We start from the raw sequence: 25,112 nt of genomic DNA, 5'->3' as shown, positions 1-25,112 counted from the left end.
TATAACCTGATGGAAGTCCTAGCACAAGATCTGCGTGTAATGTTGGGGTAGGGAGACAGACAGGCGAGCCCTAATCTACCCGCCACTCAGTCCCTGCCTACTTGTAACGACCCGCCCTAGGCGACGGGGTACAACTGGGCGACGGTCCCTACACTCAATAGGTGCACGACAGACAAGGGTACAAAGAAGCCGGGGAAATGGGGAAGTTGCCCACGGGAACACCGTGAGCAACAAGCGAGGTGAACGAGCCGTGTCAAACCAGGAGATGAGCGAGGTACAAAAACGCTGAGCAGAAGAGTGGTCAGAAAAGCCAAGGTCAATAACAAGCAGAGGATCAGTAGTTCAAGAAGCTGCAGCAGGGCCAGGAAACCAACAGAGAAGAATCACAAGCAAAGGAGGAACAGGAAAGGCAGGTATAAATAGACAGAGGGCGGGAGCTAGCTCCGTCTGGCCAGGCTGTGATAGGCTCTCCCACTCCTAAGCCTGCCATCCTGGGTGGTGGAAGATTGAGTCAGTCTCACAGACATAGAAGCAGGTGCAGACTGATTACCTATGGGCGTTGACACAGAAGCGGTGTCTGGCAGATCCTTTACACTGCGGGGCACCATGGACACTAGATTTTTGACAGACTCTGGACGACAAAAATCGAATGTTTATGGACAGCTCAATGGGGCTGTCTGAATTAAGGTGGATGTATACCTTACACAGCTATTCCTCCGAACCACCCCTCCATACACATGCATGTTTAGCTCAGCAGAGAATGAATGTGTGCTCAATGGGAAGAGGAGAATAAAGACCCTGTAACACAGGAAAATTATCGGGAAATGAGCGTTCACAGAACGCTCATTCACGATCATTGCCTTGTGTAAACAGGGAAACGATCAGCCAATAAATGCAAATGCTCGTTCATCGGCTGATCGTATAGTTTATGCAGCAATAAATATTATCGTTGTCGGCAGCACATCTCAATGTGTGAACAAGGAGACGCGCTGCAGACATGATAATAATGTAAGGGGACGAACGATCCTAGTAACGAGCACTCATCCCCATACATAACGCCTTGTGAAAGGAGCGCCAATTAACGAGCTGTCTCGTTGATCGGCGCTCATTTACACGGCCCACGTCGGGCTGTGTAAGAGGACCCTAAGCAATGTCAGACATCTTTAGAGGCGGCTTATCTCCCATGAAATCAAAGCATCGAGCATCTTAAAATCCAAAACATGCCTGATCCTTCTTTCCCCCAACATCTGCATTGTGGGAAAAGTCAGGACACTCCATACACATTAGATTGGTCGGCTGGTCCTGCTGAAATCGGTACGTTAGACTGACGTTCATATGTTAGAACATTCCATATACCCGATTATGGCATATGGACATCATAGAGGGGCTCAGGACTCCTCTGTTATCCAGAGCGGAGACCTGATAAAAGGCAGTTCTCACCCTGCTGGACCGCCCTGTTAATTTATTAAATAGTCGGCCATGTATTTCAATGTATAATCGTCCACAGCTGTTCACTGAGGGAGTTTACTGCATACAGATCTATACAGCTCCTATTTCTGCATAATGCTGCAGGTCAGACCTAAAAACAGGAGCCGGATTATAGAATTTTCTGGACTATCAGATGATGAATTAAAGAAACCTCACTGTCTATGTTTTCTCAGTATTTAAAGAGGCTGTCACCAGATTATCAAATCCCTATCTACTATTGAATGTGATGGGCGCTGCAATGTAGATAACAGCAAAGTTTTTTATTTTTTTTTAAAACGATAATTTTTTCCCCAATTTATGAGCAATTTTATATTTATGCAAATGAGCTTTTCAATGGACAACTGGGCGTATTTTCTCAATCTTGTCGTCGGACAAAGAAGATACATCGGCTCCAGGCGTCCAAAAGGTTAATATGCTCGTCTCTAGGGAGTTTACTATGCTTACCTGCACATGGAGATGATGCTGCAAATTCAACTATACCCTCTGACGCCTGGAGCTTATGTGTCTTCTCTCTTCCAACGTCAAGGTTGAAGGACCTGTGGGTGACGTCACGCTGTGTCTGCAGTGAAAGAAGCTGGCTGATGACGTCACCCACAGGTCCTTCAACCTTGATGTCGGAAGAGAGAAGACACATCAGCTCCAGGCGTCAGAGGGTACAGTGCAGGATATGTGCAGGTAAGCATAGTAAACTCCCTAGAGACGAGCATATTAACCTTTTGGACGCCTGGAGCCGATGTATCTTCTTTGTCCAACGACAAGGTTGAAGGACCTGTGGGTGACGTCACGCTGTGTCTGCAGTGAAAGAAGCTGGGTGGGAACGATGAGAAGTGTATGATGCTGATTTGTCAGCGTCATACACTTCTATTCACAACGCCCAGTTGGTAAAAACACAATACACGCCCAGTTGGTAAAAACACAATACACGCCCAGTTGTCCATTGAAAAGCTCATTTGCATAAATATAAAATTGCTCATAACTTGGGCAAAAATGATAGTTTTTCAAAAAAAATAACTTTGCTGTTATCTACATTGCAGCGCCGATCACATGCAAAAGGATATAGGGATTTGATAATCTGGTGACAGAGCCTCTTTAAAGACAGAAAACATACAAAGTTGACATTCCCAAGATGCTGTTTTGGCTTGTTGGAGACTTGCACAGCACATGTCAGACGCAGGACCAGTGATTGACGGGTGCCTGACACAATGACGTCGGCTGTATGTTGTGGGTAAGAAAGAAAATGTCAAATAAAAACTTTTAATAATTCTTCCAAACCATGTACAGAATGTAGATCTTGAGTCATGTAGGTATAGAGAGGGTTAGCAAATCATCATATTACTTACAAATTATATATATATATTTTTTTTTTGTTACAAAATTTACGGTTCTCTCTAAGGGATTATAAAAAGTAAGAAAGCAATATACGTGATCTTACCTGAAGGTAATAACCTAGTCAATGGCTTATAAGAGAGAGGGAGTCATGCAGACTTTCTCATAGGTACCTATGTGAGACAGACATATAAGAAACCCAAAAACATAAGAATTCATACTTAAAAAAAAAAAAAAAAGACACACGTTGCTGGAGTAAAACGAATTTCTGTACTTACACTTTGTAACACCTACAGATACGAGCTCCCGACCGCAGCTCCGAGGAGCTGGAACCTAATGGTTTTGAAATTTTGGAAGCGCTAAAGGAAAATCCTATATCTACATAAACTATTGAGCAAATTTGTAAATATTTTTTGCTTATTTACTTATATAGTGCTGATTTTTTTTACGTTAAAAGTTTTCTACTCCGTTCATATCCAAAACCGAAGTCAGAATTATCTAGTTTCCGGTTTCCAGAGCACAGTGCCTGTGTGGGAGTTGCACAGTGAGGGTATGTTCACACGGCTTAGCAAAATACGTCTGATAATACGGAGCTGTTTTCAGTCGAAAACAGCTCCTGATTTTCAGACGTTTTTGTTGCAACTCGTGTTTTTGCGGCGTATTTTACGGATGTTATTGGAGCGGTTTTTCAATGGAGTCAATGAAAAACAGCTCATCTGACATGCACAAGTGACATGCACTTCTTTTGACAGCGACGCGTAAAATAACACCTCGTGGGAACAGAACACCGTAAAACCCATTGAAAGCAATGGGCAGATGTTTGTAGGCGTAATGGAGCCGTTTTTTCAGGCAGAATTCGAGGCGTAAAAACGCCCGAATTACGTCTGAAAACACTGCGTGTGAACATACCCTTAAAGTGATAGTTTCATCACAGAAAACCCCTTCCATATTGGAGCTGCCACCAGACAAGCGGCTTTTTTTCTGGGGAAAGTGAAGACCAGCCAGACATTTCCCCTGCAGATGAATGGCCATCTATATAATACATGGACGGCTCGAGTCGACCAGAGCGGGAGCCGCCCTTACAATGGCTCTCTGCTCTGGATCATATATGGCGATCCTAAGCAGGGATCCACCCTCTATGACATCCATATATCCTAATAGGGAATATGGACAGGGGTTCCTAAGGCGATCCTAAGCAGGGATCCACCCTCTATGACATCCATATATCCTAATAGGGAATATGGACAGGGGTTCCTAAGGCGATCCTAAGCAGGGATCCACCCTCTATGACATCCATATATCCTAATAGGGAATATGGACAGGGGTTCCTAAGGCGATCCTAAGCAGGGATCCACCCTCTATGACATCCATATATCCTAATAGGGAATATGGACAGTTGTCTCATAATGAGACAACTCTTAACATTTCAAGCCACTTTTATCAAAACTGTCCGACAAAAAGGCTGACCTTGTGGCAACCAATCAGAGCTCAGATTTAATTTCTTATCTTTTTCGCTACCAAGGACATATGTAATAACTTGCCATGGCTAGATTATAATGGCTGTAGCTTGGATTTGAGTATTGTTGTAAAGCCCAGTATCTTATACCAGGATGAAAGCTCTAGGTATACTATTCGGGGTGCAGCACTAGTTTGAGGTCACGGAGCAGAATAAAAAGTTGTACTTCCTGTTTCTGTGTCTGTGTAGGGGAGAGAGGAACTGCAAGTGAGAGCAGGAAAAAGATCACAGGCTGTTACTAGAGGGTGTTGTACATCTCCGGCTCTGCTTGGGTCAGACTTTTAGCTACAAATATGTGAAAGGGTTTAATTGCTCTGCAAAAATTAAAGCTGGGCTCTGATTGGTTGATTTGAGCCACAAGGCCAATTTTTCTGTTCGCTTTAATTAATAAAGGCCGATTGTTTTTTGGGCCCATTGTGTTTTTCTGACGTCCCCGTAACATCTGGTGATCAGCCTTCCCTCTGTATCTACTGGGGGTACAGAGGGACGCAAAACTGGACATACACTTCAGATAGATGTCGGCCAAATGAACGATCACTCTCTCCACCACGAATAGAAATGCACGCTCGGCCGGACGTGCATGTGTTCTCAATAGGGAGGAGAGAGCAAGCCGCTGCTAGACACAAGAAGCAAAAATATCAGGAAATCCAACAACCCGGTCCTTCTTTCCCTCTACCTTTGCCGTCAGGGGAGAGTCCGAACACTGCCATGCATATTAGATGGTCGCCTGGTCTTGGCGGGTCTGGTCGACATATATCTAATGCGTATGGCCACCTGAAGAGCAAATGATTCCAATGTGCGTGCCGTCTTCTCCAATGCATCTCTGTCTACTCATGAAAAACACACACCAACTAGTTTTCCATACTGACAATACCTCTACAGTGGAATGTATAAAAACATAGCCACGGCCTATGAGCATAGCCTTATATAAACACATAGCCACTGTAGTCGACAGATCTTCCGTCCTCTTCCATGTTTCATGTGGCTCATCCTTCACAAAAGTTCCATCTTGAAATGTCCAAAATCGGGCAGTGGAGCCTCTGTCTCTTGACCATTGTTGAATGGCACACAAGTTTGAGTAAGTTTTGCCCCCAGCTGTTGGATCTGTAACAGCACCTCCTGGTGGTTGCACTGCCGTTGCCTCATCTGTTCCTGTTCCCACCGATTCTGCCTCTCCATAAGAGTTTGCATGACTTGTGTCAGTCTGTGCAGCTCCCCTCTTATTGAGTCCAATTTCTCCACGCTCGCTTCTGGCCTTGCTAGAGGAAAGGAGGGTCCCGTCTGTGTGCTTGCGTCTGTCAACTGGTGAGCAAAAAACAGTGAGGGACATGAATATCTAGCAAACGGCAAGGTCCCAGTATACAGCAGTCTGTTTCTGGGCTAGTGATCCGCAGGATCAGTCATTTACATTAGGTAAAACACATGAGAGCTGGGTGGTCCTATCTTCTTCCATGTTATTTGTCATTAGGTAGAGGAAGCCTATAAGTCTGGATATATTTAGCTGACTGTCATCGCAGCCACAGAGCTGCCGTTAGATTGGCAACTCTGTGACATTGCTGGAACTTGGGAGGTAAGTATACACCGGGACACCAGGGACATTATCATCGACAAGCTAGATAGCATAGATGTATTATAAACCCACTCGGCCTCATGAGTGGTATAATTAGACCATGACGCCACAAAGGATGGCATTGTTGGCCAACTAGATATCACAGATGGCACCGTTAACTTTGAAGGCATCACAGTTGGTATTAATGGAATTTCCCCATCTTGGACATTTATGGCATATCGACAGGATTTGCCATAAATGTCCGATAGATACGGGTCCCACACCTATCTCTAGAACGGGGCCCCCTGACCCGTCCTAACTTCCTCGGCTCTAGCTGTTCCCCGGCCACTGTCTGACGAGGTGGTCGGGAGTTACAGAAACAGCGTAGCACGGCGACCTACGCTGTTTCCAAAATTCAGGAGCTACGTAAACAGCATAGCTCGCCGTGCTGCGCTATTTCCGTAACTTCTATGCACGTAGCTCAGCTGTTTCCGTAACTCCCAAAAACCTTGGAGCAGCTGGATCCAAGTAAGGTCAGCGGGAGCCAAGCAAGGGCCTGTTCTAGAGATAGATCCTGGAGGTGGGACCTGCATTTATTGCATATCCTGTGGATATGCTACAAATGTCCAAGATGGGAAACCCCTTTAACAACCCCACTAAACATGAAGAATAGTTTTATTACACCCCCTGGGCACCAAGTATGGCATTAATAGCCCACTAGATATCAGGGATGATACTAATAACCCCACCAGACATCAGGGATGGTATTATTAACCCATTAGACACCAAAAATGATATTATGAAATCCACTGGGCCACCAGGGATATTATTAAACTTATCGGGCAAATGGAGATTTTATTTACGGGTTAGTCGCAATGTACTGATTTTTCCTTTGGTTTGTCATACCTGAGTACTTAGTTTAGCCACCGGTATTACAGCATGCTGCTGGCTCGTAACAGTTGCAGGAAGAGGATATGGTCCTACCTGATTCATGAGCTGACCTACATTTTGAAATAATACCTAATAACAAGACCAAGATAAAGCATGTCACTCTTTTTCAGTAATATTTGGACAGACGGCTTGAAACAGGATATCGCACGTTACCTTCTTCTGTAGGATGATGGCTTTGTCTACTAACTTCTTTGTGACGAGCAGGGCTGGGTTCCTCGGTGGGGGAAGGGGTGTTCTTGCTCTCCCATTGACATGATTATGAGATGCTAGATATGTAGGGTTGGGTCGAGTCACACTTAATGTGGGATGTTGGGTAGGACGGATAGTACTGGATCCTTGCAAAGCAAATAAAAAAAAGCCAGTTAGTATTTAAGAATTAAACTCGTTCCCCTTCCCCAAAAATCTGGGTTCCCGGATACGAAGATCTTGTGGGATCTCACCGGATCAACTAGAGGAGGCATTTCTTTATACACTTAAAGGAACAGTGTTACCACAATTTTTTTTTTAATATGTTAAAGATGTTAGTGCTTTATTAAAAACGTTTGGATTAATTTGTGTGTTTGTGTGTTACTTTTTCTTATTTTTACACTTTTTCTTCCCTATGGGGGCTGCCATTTTTTTTTCCATTTCTGTATGTGTCGATTAACGACACATACAGACATGGAATACGGCAGCTCCAGTCCCATAGGGACTGCGAACGGGGCCCGTTCCATCCACTTCTGTGTACGCCGTCTGTGTGGGAACTGCCCATGCGCCGCTATCACACATTCCAATTTGAAATGCGCGCCGTCCGGCGCCATTTTCCTGTGGACCGGAAGTCGCGGCCGGACAGTAAGATTACTACTTCCGGTCGCGGCTTCCGGACTTGTGCACTTGGACCAGCGGCAGCAGACGGAGCGGACGGGCCGGAGGGAGCCGCGGCGGCAGGAGCAGGTAAGAGATTTCTATGTATGTTCGTGTTTGTGTGTGTTTACTACTGTATGTAAACCTACTACACTGTGTGTTAGCTCAAAAAATGGCGACACACAGTGTAGGAGGTTAGACCGTTCAATCCCCTCGTTTATCCCGGCACTAGCCAGGATAAAGGCGGGGGGGATGCTGAGAGCTCACTAGAGCGAGGGCTTTTTACCCAATTTTGCAGCATAAAGCAATGTGGTTGCTTTACCACATGCAATGCTGCAATTTTGGGAATGGCTCCATCTAGTGACCAGCACTGGGAAATATTATAAATTAGAATCCAATTGAATTCAATTTATAATATTTCCTGACTCGTGAAAAAAAAATAAAAAAATAGAACAATGTTTAATCACCTACACACTAATTGTTTAACTAAAAAAAAAAAAATCATGTTTTGCTGGCAACACATTCCCTTTAAAGGGGTTTTCCTACAAAACACATGGGCGGGATATCCACAGGATAAGGGATGCATGTGTGATCGCTGGGGGTCTGACCGCTGGGACCTCCAGCAAAGACGATAACGTGGGACCGCATTTCTATGGGACTTCCGGGACCGCTGTCGCCGGCAGCTCTATAGAAATTAATAAAGCGCTGGCCGAGTACACGCATTTTCTCATGGAGCATTTCTGGGGACTTTCAGTCACCCGGTTTCCTCATCGCTGGGGGTCCTGTGGATAGGGGATACATGTGTTTGTGGGAAAACCCCTCTAATAATACTCACGTGTCTCCGGCACTCTCTGTCCTTGAGAGACAGCCTGCCCCTGAGTCGTAGTTCTTGGAGTATTAGATGGCGGCTCCAGAGATGGATTTCCTTGAGAAAGAGACGTCACACTCACAATTTTGATCCTTGCTTCTTGGTCATCTCGCTGTTTTACCTCACTAGGGGATTGCTGGATCTTGGGTACCTGGGAGCCGCTCTCCTTTTTTTGGCCACCATTGTCCTGCAGAAGGCTCCAGAGCTGGCCTTGTTCCCACGATTGTCCTTTTGTAGGCGGGTTGTGAGTGGCACCACTAGACTTCTCCGGTTCAATGTTCTTACGTTTCAAGAAGAGGTAGATGGCTTGTGGAGTCACCTTTATATTGTCCAGCTCAAGAACCTTTTTGATTTTACGAAAGCTTAGACCTGCTTTCCTCAACACCACAATCCTGTGCTTTGCTTGATCATCCAGTCGACCCATAACTTCTGATATTTATGACGTCACAAGAAGTTCGGAAGGTGAAAAATCTTGAAAGGAAATTAAAGAATATTGTCACAAAAGTAATAAAAGTCCAAAAGATTATTCTAATACACAGACCTCTCCTCCTAATACACAGACATCAGGACACAGACCTCTCCTCCTCCTAATACACAGACATCAGGACACAGATCTCTCCTCCTAATACACAGACATCAGGACACAGACCTCTCCTCCTCCTAATACACAGACATCAGTACACAGACCTCTCCTCCTCCTAATACACAGACATCAGGACACAGACCTCTCCTCCTCCTAATACACAGACATCAGTACACAGACCTCTCCTCCTCCTAATACACAGACATCAGGACACAGACCTCTCCGCCTCCTAATACACAAACACCAGGACACAGACCTCTCCTCCTCCTAATACACAGACATCAGGACACAGACCTCTCCTCCTAATACACAGACATCAGGACACAGACCTCTCCTTCTCCTAATACACAGACATCAGGACACAGACCTCTCCTCCTCCTAATACACAGACCCCAGTACACAGACCTCTCGTCCTCCTAATACACAGACATCAGGACACAGACCTCTCCTCCTCCTAATACACAGATATCAGGACACAGACCTCTCCTCCTAATACACAGCCCTCTCCTCCTCCTCCTCCTAATACACAGACATCAGTACACAGACCTCTCCTCCTAATACACAGACATCAGGACACAGACCTCCCCTCCTCCTAATACAGACATCAGGACACAGACCTCTCCTCCTCCTAATACACAGACATCAGGACACAGACCTCCCCTCCTCCTAATACAGACATCAGGACACAGACCTCTCCTCCTCCTAATACACAGACATAAGGACACAGACCTCTCCTCCTAATACACAGACATCAGGACACAGACCTCTCCTCCTCCTAATACACAGACATCAGGACACAGACCTCTCCTCCTCCTAATACACAGACATCAGGACACAGACCTCTCCTCCTCCTAATACACAGACATCAGGACACAGACCTCTCCTCCTCCTAATACACAGACATCAGGACACAGACCTCTCCTCCTCCTAATACACAGACATCAGGACACAGACCTCTCTTCCTCCTAATACACAGACACCAGTACACAGACCTCTCCTCCTCCTAATACACAGACATCAGTACACAGACCTCTCCTCCTCCTAATACACAGACATCAGTACACAGACCTCTCCTCCTCCTAATACACAGACATCAGGACACAGACCTCTCCTCCTCGTAATACACAGACATCAGTGCACAGACCTCCCCTCCTCCTAATACACAGACATCAGGACACAGACCTCCCCTCCTCCTAATACACAGACCCCAGGACACAGACCTCTCGTCCTCCTAATACACAGATATCAGGACACAGACCTCTCCTCCTAATACACAGCCCTCTCCTCCTCCTAATACACAGACATCAGTACACAGACCTCTCCTCCTAATACACAGACATCAGGACACAGACCTCTCCTCCTCCTAATACACAGACCTCTCCTCCTCCTAATACACAGACATCAGGACACAGACCTCTCCTCCTCCTAATACACAGACATCAGGACACAGACCTCTCCTCCTCCTAATACACAGACATCAGGACACGGACCTCTCCTCCTCCTAATACACAGACATCAGGACACAGACCTCTCCTCCTCCTAATACACAGACATCAGGACACAGACCTCTCCTCCTCCTAATACACAGACATCAGTACACAGACCTCCCCTCCTCCTAATACACAGACATCAGGACACAGACCTCTCCGCCTCCTAATACACAGACACCAGGACACAGACCTCTCCTCCTCCTAATACACAGACATCAGGACACAGACCTCTCCTCCTCCTAATACACAGACATCAGGACACAGACCTCTCCTCCTAATACACAGCCCTCTCCTCCTCCTAATACACAGACATCAGGACACAGACCTCTCCTCCTCCTAATACACAGACATCAGGACACAGACCTCTCCTCCTCCTAATACACAGACATCAGGACACAGACCTCCCCTCCTCCTAATACACAGACATCAGGACACAGACCTCTCCTCCTCCTAATACACAGACCTCTCCTCCTCCTAATACACAGACCTCTCCTCCTCCTAATACACAGACATCAGGACACAGACCTCTCCTCCTAATACACAGACATCAGGACACAGACCTCTCCTCCTCCTAACACACAGACATCAGGACACAGACCTCTCCTCCTCCTAATACACAGATATCAGGACACAGACCTCTCCTCCTCCTATTACACAGACATCAGGACACAGACCTCTCCTCCTCCTAATACACAGACATCAGGACACAGACCTCTCCTCCTAATACACAGACCTCCCCTAATACACAGACCTCCCCTCCTAATACACAGACATCAGGACACAGACCTCTCCTCCTCCTAATACACAGACATCAGTACACAGACCTCTCCTCCTCCTAATACACAGACATCAGGACACAGACCTCTCCTCCTCCTAATACACAGACCTCTCCTCCTCCTAATACACAGACATCAGGACACAGACCTCTCCTCCTAATACATGGACATCAGGACACAGACCTCTCCTCCTAATACACAGACCTCTCCTCCTAATACACAGACCTCCCCTAATACACAGACCTCCCCTCCTAATACACAGACATCAGGACACAGACCTCCCCTCCTCCTAATACACAGACATCAGGACACAGACCTCCCCTCCTCCTAATACACAGACATCAGGACACAGACCTCCCCTCCTCCTAATACACAGACCTCTCCTCCTAATACACAGACATCAGTACACAGACCTCTCCTCCTAATTCACAGATATCAGGACACAGACCTCCCCTCCTAATACACAGACATCAGGACACAGACCTCTCCTCCTAATAAACAGACATCATGCTATTGTCCTATGTCTGGGATGCTGAGACTTGTAGTTCTGACAACATGTAGTCGGCGGAGACTATCCTCCTATCCGCAGGTAACATACATACCCCAGTAAGCTGAGCGGAGTTGTCCCCTGCAGCAGCCATATTACTGTCTTTGTTTGTTTACACAGGGAGAAGGATCAGCGAGGATTTCTGGGAGTGGGCGGAAACTTCAGTTACGAATGTGCGTGAACGTTCCCTTGAAACAAGCCCTGGAACTGGCTTCTCCTTTAACGCCCTCCTCCCCGCAGCCATCCAAGACACGCCTCCTTCTTACACCGTGACGTCATCTGCAGAGCGACCGTAGTTTCTCTAGGTTGTAGGATGGCGGCTCCGCGTCACAACGAGCGCGACGGCTTATCGCAACTCAGGAGGGAGAAGCAGAGAAAGTCCGGGAAAATGTAAGTGTCTCGTCCACAATCCGGCTCCATCCTGCGGCGCCGGGACCGAGATCAGTCCGGGGAGACGTGATTATTGTTGTACTCACGGTAGACGTCATCTATGATTCTGTATTGACCCTGGATAATGGATGTTTGTATGAGTTGTTCCTATGGCGGCGCTAGGCCTCAGCCCGGTATCTAGCCCTATTATCGTTTCCTGGGGTTAAGATGGCGGCTCCCAGTGTGGCCATTCCTACCCTCACCCTGTAGGGGAACATGTGGTGACTGGGGCTTCGTTTATATTGTTCTCCCCCCACACCATTTTGACTGTATAATCTGTGCTGCCAGATTATCATAGCAGTGTAGACAAGTCTCCTGTACTGAAACATTGGAACAAACCCTCAGCTGTAGAGTTTTACGCCTCTTAGTGAAGACTGCTTCCATTTACTGACAGCAGGCAGAGATTTTGAAATTTGTGTTTTGAAGGGTTATTGCAATCTGTGACATTCATCGTATATATTTACGGGATGTTCGGCTGTCTCCGTGACTTCCATAGAATATAATGGAGATGGGCATATGCCACCGCCTCCCAGTCCCCGCTCCGCCTTGATGTGGCGACCACTTCACCTGACAGGAAGGGGGTCAGGGGCCCCTGTTAATGACATAGGTGCCGGACCCGTATCTATCAGACATATATTTATTCGTCTCTCCCCCCAGAGCAGCTGGCACAAGGTTTGTAAACCGTCGCCCTGTGGGTGAATCTCTGGCGCGTGCTGATAAAACTTCTGCATTTTTCCATTCATTGACCGCAAGAGAATTTGAAAATGGTGAGACCCAAAGTAAAAAGAAAAGATCCCAAAACCTGTTAACTAGATTATTTCTCTGTATGTGGAAGTCATGACACCCGTGTATCTTTATTAGGGCGACTTTACACGCACCGTTCTTACAAGAAACTGCACTTTTTGAGGATAAATGGCGCATTTTGTAGTGGGAAAAAACAAAAACCTGTGGACAGATGTTAGATTGAAGTCAATGGGGAAATATGAAACTCACTGCAAACATCATGTTGTATTTTTTTTTTGCTGCTTGCATTATTTTTGGCTCAGTGGCGAGTTTACAAAACCGCAGCAGGAGTTGGATTGGCGTTTTTTTTCCCCAGTGTTTTGTGGCGTTTTTCTTCATAGATCTCCATACGTCTTTTTGTTCCTTTTTAAAAAACCAAGTGTTAGGCCCCCACGCTCGTGTAGTATTTACGGTCAGTGAGTAGTGCATGGACGGGCCGCAGAGTGATGTTTGGGGACTGTACGCACAGTAATAAGTATAGGAGCACGGTCTGTAAATGCGAAAAAATAGGACGTCCTATTTTTTTGCAGTTCATTTCTACGGCCCGGGAAGATGTTTGCGGCCGATAGATGTGTCTGTATTTTATGCGCAGTTGAGGATCTGTAAATTGTGGATAAAAACTACAGATGTGTGCTCCGTGCACACGACCATAAAAAAAAATGTCTGTAATTGCGGACCCACCCGGTTCTATTGCCCGTGGACACCTTTCTCTATCGCTACGGATAGGTGTCCGTGTCGTAGAACAATGCCGGGAATTATGGAGCATGTCCTGCTTTTTGTTTTTTTATGGGCCGTGCTCCCACACCTTGTATGGGAGAACGGCCTGAAAATTCGGGCTGCGGCCGGACGTGCCTGCAATCGCGGGCTGTGATTACGGGCACGGCCGTGTGCATGAGGCCTTAGTGTGTGGCGTTTTTCCCAGAATGTCGTGTTGTATTGTCACGTGATCTGCAATGTGAAAAGCGCAGGTCGTAAAACACACTTGAGATTTATCAAAACCGGCACAATGGAAAAGTGGAGCAGTTGCCCATAGCAACCAATCACATTCCACATCTTATTTTTCAGAGGCCTTTGGAAAAATGTAAAGCAGCAGCCTGATTGGTTGCTATGGGCAACTACTTTACTTTTCCTATGTTTTAATTTTGATAAAACTCCCCCTTTATTTGCAAAAAAAAAAAAAACAACACATGTACCGTTTTACGAAAAATGGAAGTTGTTTTTTTTTAGATGCCTTGCAGAAACCAGCGGGTCATGCGCCATCCGTAATGGCTAATAAAAAAAATAGAAAAAGACCCTCGTAGTTGGCGGGTAGAAAACTTTGAATATATAGAAACATGGCCAGAGAAACTACATGCAACCTGGTAGAATAGTTAAAATTGTAAAAAATACCTTTATTTATATCCAGTAGGGACAAACCACATCGAATTTAAAACTACAATGTGTGCCGACCAGTAATCGTATCAAAGTTCCTCTGCCATACAAGAGATAAGAATAACCCAATGCAAATCATAAGCCTCTTTATCATCGATCACCTACACTGTCAGGTTCCCAGTATCAGAAATCTAGGTACAGTCGTTTTCACTAGTTTGAAGGGTTAATCCACGGCATAAGACTAGGAAATGGTGAGACCTGTGGCGGAATCTCTGGCGCGTGCTGATAAAACTTCTGCATTGTTTCCATTCATTGACAGCAAGAGATCTTGAAAATGGTGAGACACAAAGTAAAAACAAAAGATCCCAAAACCTGTTAACTAGATTATTTCTCTGCATGCGGAAGTCATGACACCCGTGTATCTTTAATAGGGTGACTTGATACGCAACGTTCTTACAAAAAAACGCCACTTTTTGGTATAATGTGGCGTATTTTGTAGTAAAAAAAAAACAACCTGCGGACAGATGTTGGGCCTCATCCACACGTCAGTATTTTGCTTTTAGTATTTGGAAGCCAAAAGCAGGAGTGGGTCCAAAACATGGAAGAGGTGCAAATCTTTCCAATATAGGGTTTCTCTGTTTATGTTCCACTCCTGGTTTTGCCTTTCAAATACTGAAGCAAAATACTGACCAGATACTGACGTGTGCATGAGGCCTTAGATTGAAGTCCCTTTCTGATTGGTGAGATTCGATCTCTGGGTTGGCAGCGATCAGTCCTCTTCTCCGTTATTCCCTGCGCATTTGGACTCTGGTCGCGGAGCGCAGGGAGCTGCAGTACGTCCCTGTTCACTTGAATGTAGTTGTTAGTTTCTTGCTCAGCGAGCGGCTGTAAAGGGTATAACAGTGAAGGAGATGTATCACTGCGGCCCCTTCCTTTTCCTGCTCATCGGGGGTCCTAGACCCTCACTGATCAGAAAGTGATGCCATTTTATAGCGTTTCCATTCTATAAGATGAATTAACCCTTTAAAGACGACCTGTCAACTCTCCTGACATGTCGGTTTTAGTAAAAAATTGTATTCCCCGTGAATTCTGGAACATATTTTCCTAGAACTCGGTTCCTCTGTTGTTCCTCCTAGAAATTATGAATAAATTGACAACTGGGTGTTACCAGTTGGGGGGGGGGGGGCTACCCCTACACAGACTAACAATTTCCAATCAGTGCTGACCGACTGGGTAGGGACACACCTCTTTGACATGGGGAATGGTCACACCCTGTCAATTTATTCATTTATTTCTATGAGGAATAACAGAGGAACGGCACAATGTAGAGTTCTAAAAAAATATATACATTCCAAAATTTTTATATTATGGGGAATACAAGTATCTACTAAGATAGACAAGTCAGGAGAGCGGGCAGATCTTTTTTTTTAAATAGGATTTCCTTTTATTGAAAATTTACCAGTAAATATTTTTGGTTTTTTGTGTTTTAGGGTTTAGGTGGCATTGATTATGGCTCCCTGGGGGGATTGTCACCCGGCTTGCAAGGGCTGATTCTGCCTAGCTGTGTTGGGATATAGGATTGGGGTATATGTCTTCCCATAGCCAGATTGTTTTGACATTCTGGGGTCTGGGAAAGAAAAGTGACACCCCTGTGGGAACGATCCCAGAATTAGACCTGTTTAAGAAATAGAATCTGATATCATCTTCGTGAAAGGCTCGGGCTTCATGTGCAATACCCGCTGAGCTGCGGAGGATTGTGGGAATCTTTGTTTGGTACTTCTCCGTTATTTGTGGTCTATTTGTAAACATTGCAGTTGGATACATAATTTCCATGTGATACATTGTATTCGGAGGGTGTGGGTTTGCAGTTCTGGGAGCTTGTGTGTGTGTGTGTGTGTGTGTGTGTGTGTGTGTTGGGGTACATTGTATACATGTGTCTATGACAACACTGGAATATACGGTAAAATCCTCAGACTTGGGTTTATATAGGGGACCAGTACTGCACATGTAATCCTCCATCTATAGACCCTGGTCACGTAGAGGATTGGGTGTAGACACTTCCTTTCTATAGGTCCATATTGAAGAAGAGCAAATCTTCTCTCCTGATTCACCAGTCCATAGAACTATACAGGGGAAGAATACATTTGTCAGACCTGGCAAGTTGCTGCCCAATGCATCGCAATAGCCGGTGAATCAAGCAGTGTGATCACTATAAAGTAAGGAGACCCAACAGAGCTCAAACCTAGTAACGTTACACTTATTGTTATTCTCTTTACGCGGCAGTTCAGTCCCCGTAAGCAAATCTTGGGATCAGAACCATTTCCATCTAGGACTAGGTACACAGGCCTGCTGGATGCAAACAAACAGCTCCTCATAACTCAGCTTCCTGGACGTAGAGGGGGGGGGGGCATTGTGGATAACTTCAGTCACATCAGAGGTTTAATATTGGGCTGGAGTTTTTTTTTAGTCTGTTTCATATATTGTCAACTTCCCTTTCTGCTTTGTTTCCAGGGCTCCCTCTCCTAGCAAACGTAAAGAGCGCTCTGAGGACAGGGCTAAGGAGCGGGTCAAGGAGAAGGCCCCCAACAAAGAGGCGGGAGAGAAAGATCGCGGCCGTGACAAAACAAGGAAGAGGCGCAGCGCGTCCACTGGCAGCAGTAGCAGCAGGTGCGCTTATTCTATTCTAACCCCTTTTTTTTTTTTTTTTTTTTTTTTTTTTTTTTTTTTTTTTCTCCTGATCGTTGTGCAGTCACTGATATTTTTTTTTTATTTTTTTTTAAATTTGCTTCCTTTCTTTAGTCGCTCCCGGTCGAGCTCATCGTCCAGTTCATCCTCGGGTTCCAGCTCTGGATCAAGCTCAGGTTCAAGTTCATCAGCTTCAAGCCGGTCCGGTAGCTCCAGCTCATCAAGAAGCTCTAGTTCCAGTAGCTCCTCTGGGTCTCCAAGTCCGTCCCGGCGTCGTCATGACAACCGAAGGCGCTCCCGCTCCAAGTATGTGTTTTTTGTTTTTGTTTTTTTTTTTCTCCCTTTTTAAAGGAATATCTGGACCACTCAGCTAAAGTGTCTTTGTGAGGCTCACTAGAAATCATAACATTTACTACTACCTTTTTTCTTGTTTTGGTTTATGATTAATTTTAATTGATGCTGCGTGTCAGAATCCCGCAACTGCTCTGCCCCCAATCTCCCAATAACGCTTTCTGCTCTGTCGTAGGGATATAGTGACTCCAAATCACAGTACACGTCCTGTATCGCTATTAATACAATTTGTTATGAACTTTGCTGCATATGGTGATTTGGATTGACACAATGACGGAACAGAAAGTGTTGTCATGGGGGAAAGTGGAACAGAGCAGCTGCAGGCCTTCTAGCATGTACCATTTACTTTCTGGTCTGCGGTACAACCATTGTGTGGATCGAAGTCACAATCTGCATCGATCTCCATTCACAGAGTAGTGTGAATAGTGACAGTTAAGATGTGGACTTGGTTTAATACTTATGTCTCTGACAAGGCTGAACTGCCAGAGCAAGAAGTGTTGTCATAGGCACTTCGGGGCAAAAATGCCACATCTGTAATGTGTAGTGAAAAGCTGCACGCGAACAGTAGACAAACTGGGTTTTTCGGGAAATACCGCCACCCTTCCCCCGAAAGCCGATAATCATCCCTTTTTGCAACTCTGATCGGTCCTTTTACCTATGGCAACAACAAATGATATGTGATCAGGCAGCCTATCAAACACCTTATATACCCACCAAGCCAGCCCACCACACATCACTTCCTTCATGGGCTACGCGCTGACGACGTTGAAAGTAGGAGGTGGTCATAATAAGGTGTCTCGACTGTATAATTCACACTAATAAAATAACCTTTTGGAAACGTTTTAGTTTTGTTCAATAGTTACTAATAGGTGAACCTACATTTTTTAACAGATCAAAACAGCCAAAACGTGATGAAAAAGAGAGGAAGAGGAGGAGTCCAAGTCCAAAGCCCACCAAAGTGCACATTGGGAGGCTGACAAAGAACGTTACTAAGGTTGGCTCAAATTTGTGTCTCGCACGCTCAGATCTGTGTCAGATCCCTATTCTATACACAACGTGGTGGTCAAGCAGAGACTTTATACTGAACAGATGACCCCTTTTTAAGGAGCTTGGTGTAAGGGGCAGATCTAGCGTTTCTGTACAGTGCTATATTTTGACTGCCCCTCTGCCAAGCATCTTAAGGCCCTTTTACACAGGCCCACGATCGGGCGAACGAGTAGACTTTCAAACTTTCGTTCCCCATCAGCGGCCGGTGGAATGTGCCCACGATCAGCCGACAAACCCTCCTCTATCAGCCGACCGGATGTTTTATGCAGCAATAAAATCATTGGTTGATCTTCCCGTGTAACAGGGATGTTCTGCCGCAATAATGAAACTGTATGTGCCTGAACTATTGCATTAATGATCGGTCGGGCTCATCTAGTACCCATGATTGCTCCATGTAAATGAAGCTAAACCAGCACTGGTCGACTGGATATATTGTCAATTTTGGAGTCCCTGGTTGGGGCTCTTTTCTACAGGACACCTGTTAATTCAGGAGATGTCTCTCTGCGAAGGCCTTTTTTCTTTAGATTTGCTCTCCAGTCGAGAGCCATGTTATATTAGCTAGGTTTTTGGTGGATTTATTCATGTATTGTATTTGCACTGCACCTGGAACAGAATAGATCTAACTGAATGCTGCTGTCATAACCTAGGCATTGTCTGCCATGGTTACTGATTGTACTGGCACCACTAGGCTATTATATATTATTAGAGACTTTACAACTGGCCATCTAGTGCCGGTGTACGGCAAATGCTGCTGATGTTACGCTAAGGCGTTATTCACATGGCCGTGTTCGGTCCGCATACACGGACTGCATCTCCGTCACATTTCCCGGACCAAACTCCGTTCAGGGAACCGGACTCCTAGAATCATAGTTATGTGTGACGCTTGGTGTCCCTGCCTCCCTGTGAGAATAAGGGAACGTATTCCCACGGGTAGGCAGGGACACCTAGCGTCATACGTAACTACGATGCTAGGAGCCCGGCTCGCTGAACTGTTTGGTCCTGGAACTGCGAACACGGTTGTGTGAATAAGGCCTAACACGAACCAGCACACCGGGAGTTAAACTTATTGCTATATGGTTTGCTTCTAGGACCACATTCTGGAGATCTTTTCTACCTATGGGAAGATTAAGATGATCGACATGCCCATAGACCGATCGCACCCCCATCTCAACAAGGGCTACGCGTATGTGGAATTTGAAATTTCAGACGAGGCTGACAAGGCCTTGAAACACATGGACGGAGGTAATTGGGGGACGACAACGTTAAGATGCCTTTGTGGTGATTTAACCAAGCAATCTCTATTTTGTGTTAACTGGTTCATTCATCTGGGGGAGACGTATTTGGTCATTGTAAAGACCCCTGCTACTAGATGTGCCTGTATATAGTGTAATATAATTCTATGGCGAGGATGCAAATAGAAGGGGGGGGGGGGGAGAGTTACTTGGGCACCATGCACACGACCGTAGTTTTTATCCGTAATTATGTATGACAATCTGCGGACCCCATTCATTTTTATAGACCACGGACACCTTTCCGTATATTTACGGATGTGTGTCCGGGCCGTAGAAATGATATGCAAAATATAATGTCCTATTCTTGTCCGCGATTGCGACACGGACTCGCCCATAGAAGTCTAGGGACACGTGCAAAATATTTAATAATAAAACGAAGATGTTCATACTCTTAAACTTTTTTTTGTGCGTCTCTTTTAGGACAAATTGATGGCCAGGAGATCACCGCTTCAGCAGTGCTTACCCCTCGACCCATGCGGGTAGTGCCTCGAAGGTTTAGCCCTCCCCGTCGGATGTTACCCCCTCCCCCAATGTGGCGTCGTTCTCCCCCGCGTATGAGGAGGAGGTAGTGCATATTCTGTTTTGTGCAAGCCTTGAACACTAACCAGCCATGTCTTCTCTACACACTCTTTTCTGAGACTCTCTTCAGTTCAGCTTCTTCCCCTCTCTCTTTTTTTGGCAGTCTAATGGCATGTTCGGTGCTGATTTCAGATGTGGGTTTTATTATTTTTTCCCCCCATACAATAATGCCTCCGAGCGTTGCCTAATGCCGGATGTATAAGTAGCTCACACTTCTCTTCTGTGCTAAGATTCTGTATTCTGTTCTTTTTCCCTATTCTTTGGAGTGATTGTACTCGTTACCTGATCTCTCCCTAATTTCTGTACACTGATTCTTTACTATTGTTTTAATCGGCTGAGTAGCATTACCTTAAATCTGAACACACATTTCTTCTTCTTCTTTTTAAGGAACAGACTGAGCAGAAGTGATAGTTATGCGTAGTACAGGGCCTAAGCGGCCGTGCATGATACAGGTTCTTTAAACCTTTGTCGTACTCCACCCCCGCAGACCCTGTACTAGGTTTAACAAAGTATTACTTTTGCCCGTAGTGTTCCCTTTTAAGCAAGGTTGCAGTTCTGTTCTGACAAATTTATCCCAGTGTTTTAGACCAGAAACTTTTGGGACTGAACGCCAAACGTCCTTTGAATTAAGAAATTGAAAGCAAAAAAAACAAACGGTGCCGCTTTTGTCCACTGCCTATGTTCTGTATTGCAGGTTATGCCCATTGAATTGGGGCTGATCTATAGTACTGGGCACAGCTAGCGGATGTGCAGTTTCTGGGGACACGCCTTTCTGTCTTATGCCATACTACCCCTCCTTTGGGGTTTTTAGGCAAGTGCTACAAGGCAACTTTGGCCGTGACACGGGTCGCACGGTAAAAGATCGCTGTGTCGCCCTGCCTGCATTGCAGGTAATGATGTGAATGTGGCCGCGTTGTGAACCACGGCTTACTGTGACACGACCTGGCGTGTCGCAGAAATCCGACCACATTGACTTTCATTAGCTGCAAGGCGGCACAACGCTCTTTGACAGACTAACCGTGTTGCGGTGTATCCTTAAAGTACCAGAAATACTGTGTAGCCTTATATCGATGGCTTGTTCTTTGATAGATCATGAATATCAGGTCTTTGCGGGTCTGACTCCTGGTACCTCCACCGATCAGTTGACGTAGTGGAATTTTGTTCTCAAATGAATAAGACTGAGCTGCAATCCCAGGCACAACCACTACGGATGTGTATGGCGCGCTGTGCCTGGTAACTATTTGTATGCCGCAACAATTGCCAGGAGTCGGACCCCGCCAATCTGATATTCGTGACACAGCTTAAAGGGGTTGTCCGAGATAAAATTACTGTGTTAATGCTTTTTATAAATGTAAATACATTTGTAATATACTTAAATTTTCCACTGTGGCCCTGTTTCCAGGTCCTGCCGTGGGGTACTTGACGGGTGACGTCGCTCTCTGCACTGGCTCAGGCCGCTGTGTTGATCTTCAATTCTTTTCCGGGTATACGACGCGTCACTTGTGCCGTGTATGGGCTGTTCTGTTGTAACGCGCATGCCTGGTCCCTGCTCTTATCTCGAGAACAGCAGGGACCGCGCATGCACGTTACAGGCTGTGCAGCAGAACAGCCCATACACTGCACGTCACAAGTGATGTGTCCTATACCCGGAAAAGAATTGAAGATCAACACAGCGGCAGAGTCAGTGCAGAGAGTGACGTCACCCGTCAAGTACACCACGGCAGGATCTGGATACGGGGCCTCTTTGAAAAATTTCAGTATATTCCAAATGTATTAAAATTAATAAATTAGAAGCATTAACACAGTCATTTAATCTCGGACAACCCCTTTAAGGATAGGCCATAAATGTAAAAGCCCGTTTTAAGCATCTTCAATTTTTTTTAAAATACATTTGAAGTGTATGGTGTAGCAGGCAGGTAACACTCTGTTCCCTCCGCAGGTCCCGTTCCCCTCGTCGACGCTCCCCTGTCCGCCGCCGCTCTCGGTCCCCTGCACGCCGCCGTCACCGCAGCCGATCCAGCTCCAATTCATCGCGGTGAAACTTCTTCCCTCTGTCACAACACCCTATCCTCCAGGCCACCACACAAATAAGAAGCTGACCATGTTTGTCAGTACAGCCACATCAAGGACTGTTATACGGGACAACACTTCCATGAAACATGCCTGTAGCTTGACCCTAGAGGCAATCTGGTCAAATATGGTGATGAAAGACTTGATGTTGCGGACCTTCACCATTTTGTAAGAATAAAAAGAAATCTTGAGTTTGTCATTTGATGTTTTAAAATCTTAAAAAAAAAAAAACTAAAAAAAAAAGATTTCATTTTCCCCACATTGGACTTCTAAGTAGCTACCATGGGCATTTTTATTTTATGTTTTCTATAGTTGAGCAAAAATATTCTCTTTTAAATATGATTTAAACTGGTGCCGCGATTTCTGTCTGAGATCTGCTGTATTCCTGCATGAGTGAAATAGATGGCTTGTAAGCTGATAAAATTAGCATGGTGTAACCCTCTAAAGGCCCCATGCACACGGCCGTACCTGTAATCACGGGCCGCAATTGTGGGCACGGCCGGACAGCCGCCTGCATTTTAAACCCATGCTCCCATACAAAGTATGGGAGCACGGCCCGTAAAAAGCAAAAGATAGGACATGTCCTATATTTTGCGGTACACTTCTACGGCCTGAACACCTCCCGTAAATAAACTGGAAGGTGTCCGTGGACAATAGAAGTGAACGGGTCCGCAATTACGGACGATTTTTACGGTCGTGTGCATGGGGGCTAAAGAGCCTCTGTCCTGACAGGAACACTGTATTTAGAAATGGTGGTCTATACTGATACAATCCCAGTCTCATTACAATATAGGACCATTTACAGTAATATGTGACTTGTGCTCATAGATTTAAACTTTTTTTTTTTTTTTTTTTAAATGAGTCAATCCTTAAATGCCATTTTGGTTCTTAACTTAAATAGGTCTGCAATTCTAAATTATTTCATAATATATCTTTATAGTGTTAAACGATAACATTTTGGCTCCCTGCAGCCACCACTAGAGGGAGCTCACTGCAAACTGTATGCAGCAAGCTCCCTCTAGTGGTGGCTTCAAGCAGACCGAATTTTATCGTTTAACTCTTTGGCTATGCAGAGGATTTTGAGCTCTTTATCAAACCAATGGAGCTCTGACCTATATAGATACTGTAGAAGATGCCGGTCATTGGCATTCCCCACCAGTAAAGTTCTGGAGACCCAAATCTCTGGATCCTGACCCATGGTGGTGCATAGGGGTATAATGAATCTATAAATGCAGATGTTTCCCTGTGATCGGCCCTCTTAACACTTCTTAAAGAAGCAGCGTAGTGTTAGATTATGTATGCAATATTCATATTACATACTGGTTCTAATGGAACTGCTGATATAAGGGACACCTGAGGCTGCCATGTTTTCATCCTTCAGTTATGCAGCACTAAATACTAATTAAAAGAGACCAAACGACCTCAACTTTATTGTAATCAATTTGGTTTTAGGACAAATGTGATAAGACGGCTGTGACTTGCAGGGATCCCCAATGTTCTTGAGCCTTTAGGGTGCAATGTTCTGTAGCCAGGGAGCTGTTAAATATTCCCAGTTGCATAGTGTGTCCTGACCTTCGTATGGAGAATATATTTGAAGGTAGAACCTGTACAGTTAACATTTTACATTCAATGTTTTATTTTTTAGTGTTTAATTTTTTTTTTGTCTGTTCCATATCTGTAAACTGAAGTGTGGAATAAACGGACGATTTATGGTGTGAAGGTTTCCTGGTTTTTAATCCTTGGAATAATAATGGTCAGTCTGTCAGAGCGGTGAATGACACTGGTGCCCTCTGCTGGATGGTGAGTGAACTATATAAAATAGACTAGATTTGGTGTAGCAGTGTATTGTACAAGAAGAATAAAAAAGATAAAACTTGTAAACTTTCTAACTCTTCGACTCTACCACACTTGGAAGTGCTGTGTGAAGAGAGAAATTTCCAGCCAGGGCAATTTTCCCTCTCGTCTGCTTTCCTTCTATCAGAAAGGTTGGGATATGGGCCGTAACTCTCTCACGGGCCAGGTTTCAGCCCTATCCAGTCTCGGCTGTCTGGCCGTTTCTTCAACAGCTCCATAAATTCTTAATTTGATTTTTGCTTCCGTCTTCTCCTTTTGTGCCTGTGCATGGCATCTCTCTCCGCGTTCTTTCTTGGCCGGTCGCTTTCCTAGTGGCGGTTCCTTCCATCAGGCGAGTATCAGAATTAATGTCCTTGTCCTGCAAATCTCCCTCTATGGTGATGCACCAAGACAAGGTGTTGCTTCGGCCCGTACGTTCTTCTCCACCAAAGGTTGTTTCTGCCTTTCACACGGAGAAAATTGTCCTCCGATCCTTTTGTCCCTTCCCATCCTAGGGAGTGTCCTTGTCGAACGTGGTTTGTGCTCTGTGGATCTACATCACGCAATCAGGGCTGGTTCTCTCTTTGTGGTTCCAGTGTCCTAGGCCAGGTCTGGTGGCATCTAAGGCCACCATATGCTGGATTCGGTTAGCCATTGGTAAGGCGTACCAGTCAAAGGGAAGAGAACTTTCGAGTGATGGTCCGTTCCACTCAAGCGGTAGCGGCTTCATGGGCG

At 45.4% G+C, this 25,112-nt stretch overlaps 2 protein-coding genes across 2 annotated transcripts; one reads left to right on the top strand and one right to left on the bottom strand.

The window, feature by feature from the left end:
* Positions 1-2,728: 2,728 nt before the first annotated feature.
* Positions 2,729-12,186, bottom strand: LOC142655808 (uncharacterized). Its single transcript, XM_075830384.1, has 5 exons — positions 11,993-12,186; positions 8,509-9,012; positions 6,984-7,165; positions 6,786-6,899; positions 2,729-5,632 (listed from the first exon to the last, which is right to left on the bottom strand). The coding sequence occupies exons 2-5, from the start codon at positions 8,963-8,965 to the stop codon at positions 5,324-5,326; spliced, it is 1,062 nt and encodes a 353-aa protein (XP_075686499.1). The 5' UTR covers positions 8,966-9,012; positions 11,993-12,186; the 3' UTR covers positions 2,729-5,323.
* Positions 12,112-24,259, top strand: RNPS1 (RNA binding protein with serine rich domain 1). Its single transcript, XM_075830385.1, has 7 exons — positions 12,112-12,327; positions 17,032-17,187; positions 17,320-17,511; positions 18,448-18,550; positions 19,692-19,845; positions 20,316-20,460; positions 22,414-24,259. Exons 1-7 carry the CDS (start codon positions 12,251-12,253, stop codon positions 22,511-22,513), a joined length of 927 nt encoding a protein of 308 aa, XP_075686500.1. The 5' UTR covers positions 12,112-12,250; the 3' UTR covers positions 22,514-24,259.
* The last annotated feature ends 853 nt before the right edge of the window (positions 24,260-25,112 follow it).

The sequence above is a fragment of the Rhinoderma darwinii genome, chromosome 6 (genome assembly GCF_050947455.1).
Source record: "Rhinoderma darwinii isolate aRhiDar2 chromosome 6, aRhiDar2.hap1, whole genome shotgun sequence".
Lineage (NCBI taxonomy): Eukaryota > Metazoa > Chordata > Amphibia > Anura > Rhinodermatidae > Rhinoderma > Rhinoderma darwinii.
This window is presented reverse-complemented; position numbering and strand designations above follow the sequence as displayed.

Bases quoted from the DNA above. Each gene is read 5' to 3' on its own strand.
- RNPS1 (XM_075830385.1), top strand. From the start codon at position 12,251: ATGGCGGCTCCGCGTCACAACGAGCGCGACGGCTTATCGCAACTCAGG. The intron at 12,328-17,031 runs GTAAGTGTCTCG...CTTTGTTTCCAG, and splicing joins CAGAGAAAGTCCGGGAAAAT to GGCTCCCTCTCCTAGCAAAC. The intron at 20,461-22,413 runs GTAGTGCATATT...TTCCCTCCGCAG, and splicing joins CCCCCGCGTATGAGGAGGAG to GTCCCGTTCCCCTCGTCGAC.
- LOC142655808 (XM_075830384.1), bottom strand. From the start codon at position 8,965: ATGGGTCGACTGGATGATCAAGCAAAGCACAGGATTGTGGTGTTGAGG. The intron at 7,166-8,508 runs GTGAGTATTATT...TTGCTTTGCAAG, and splicing joins ACAGAGAGTGCCGGAGACAC to GATCCAGTACTATCCGTCCT. The intron at 5,633-6,785 runs GTATGACAAACC...TTTGCTCACCAG, and splicing joins TGGCTAAACTAAGTACTCAG to TTGACAGACGCAAGCACACA.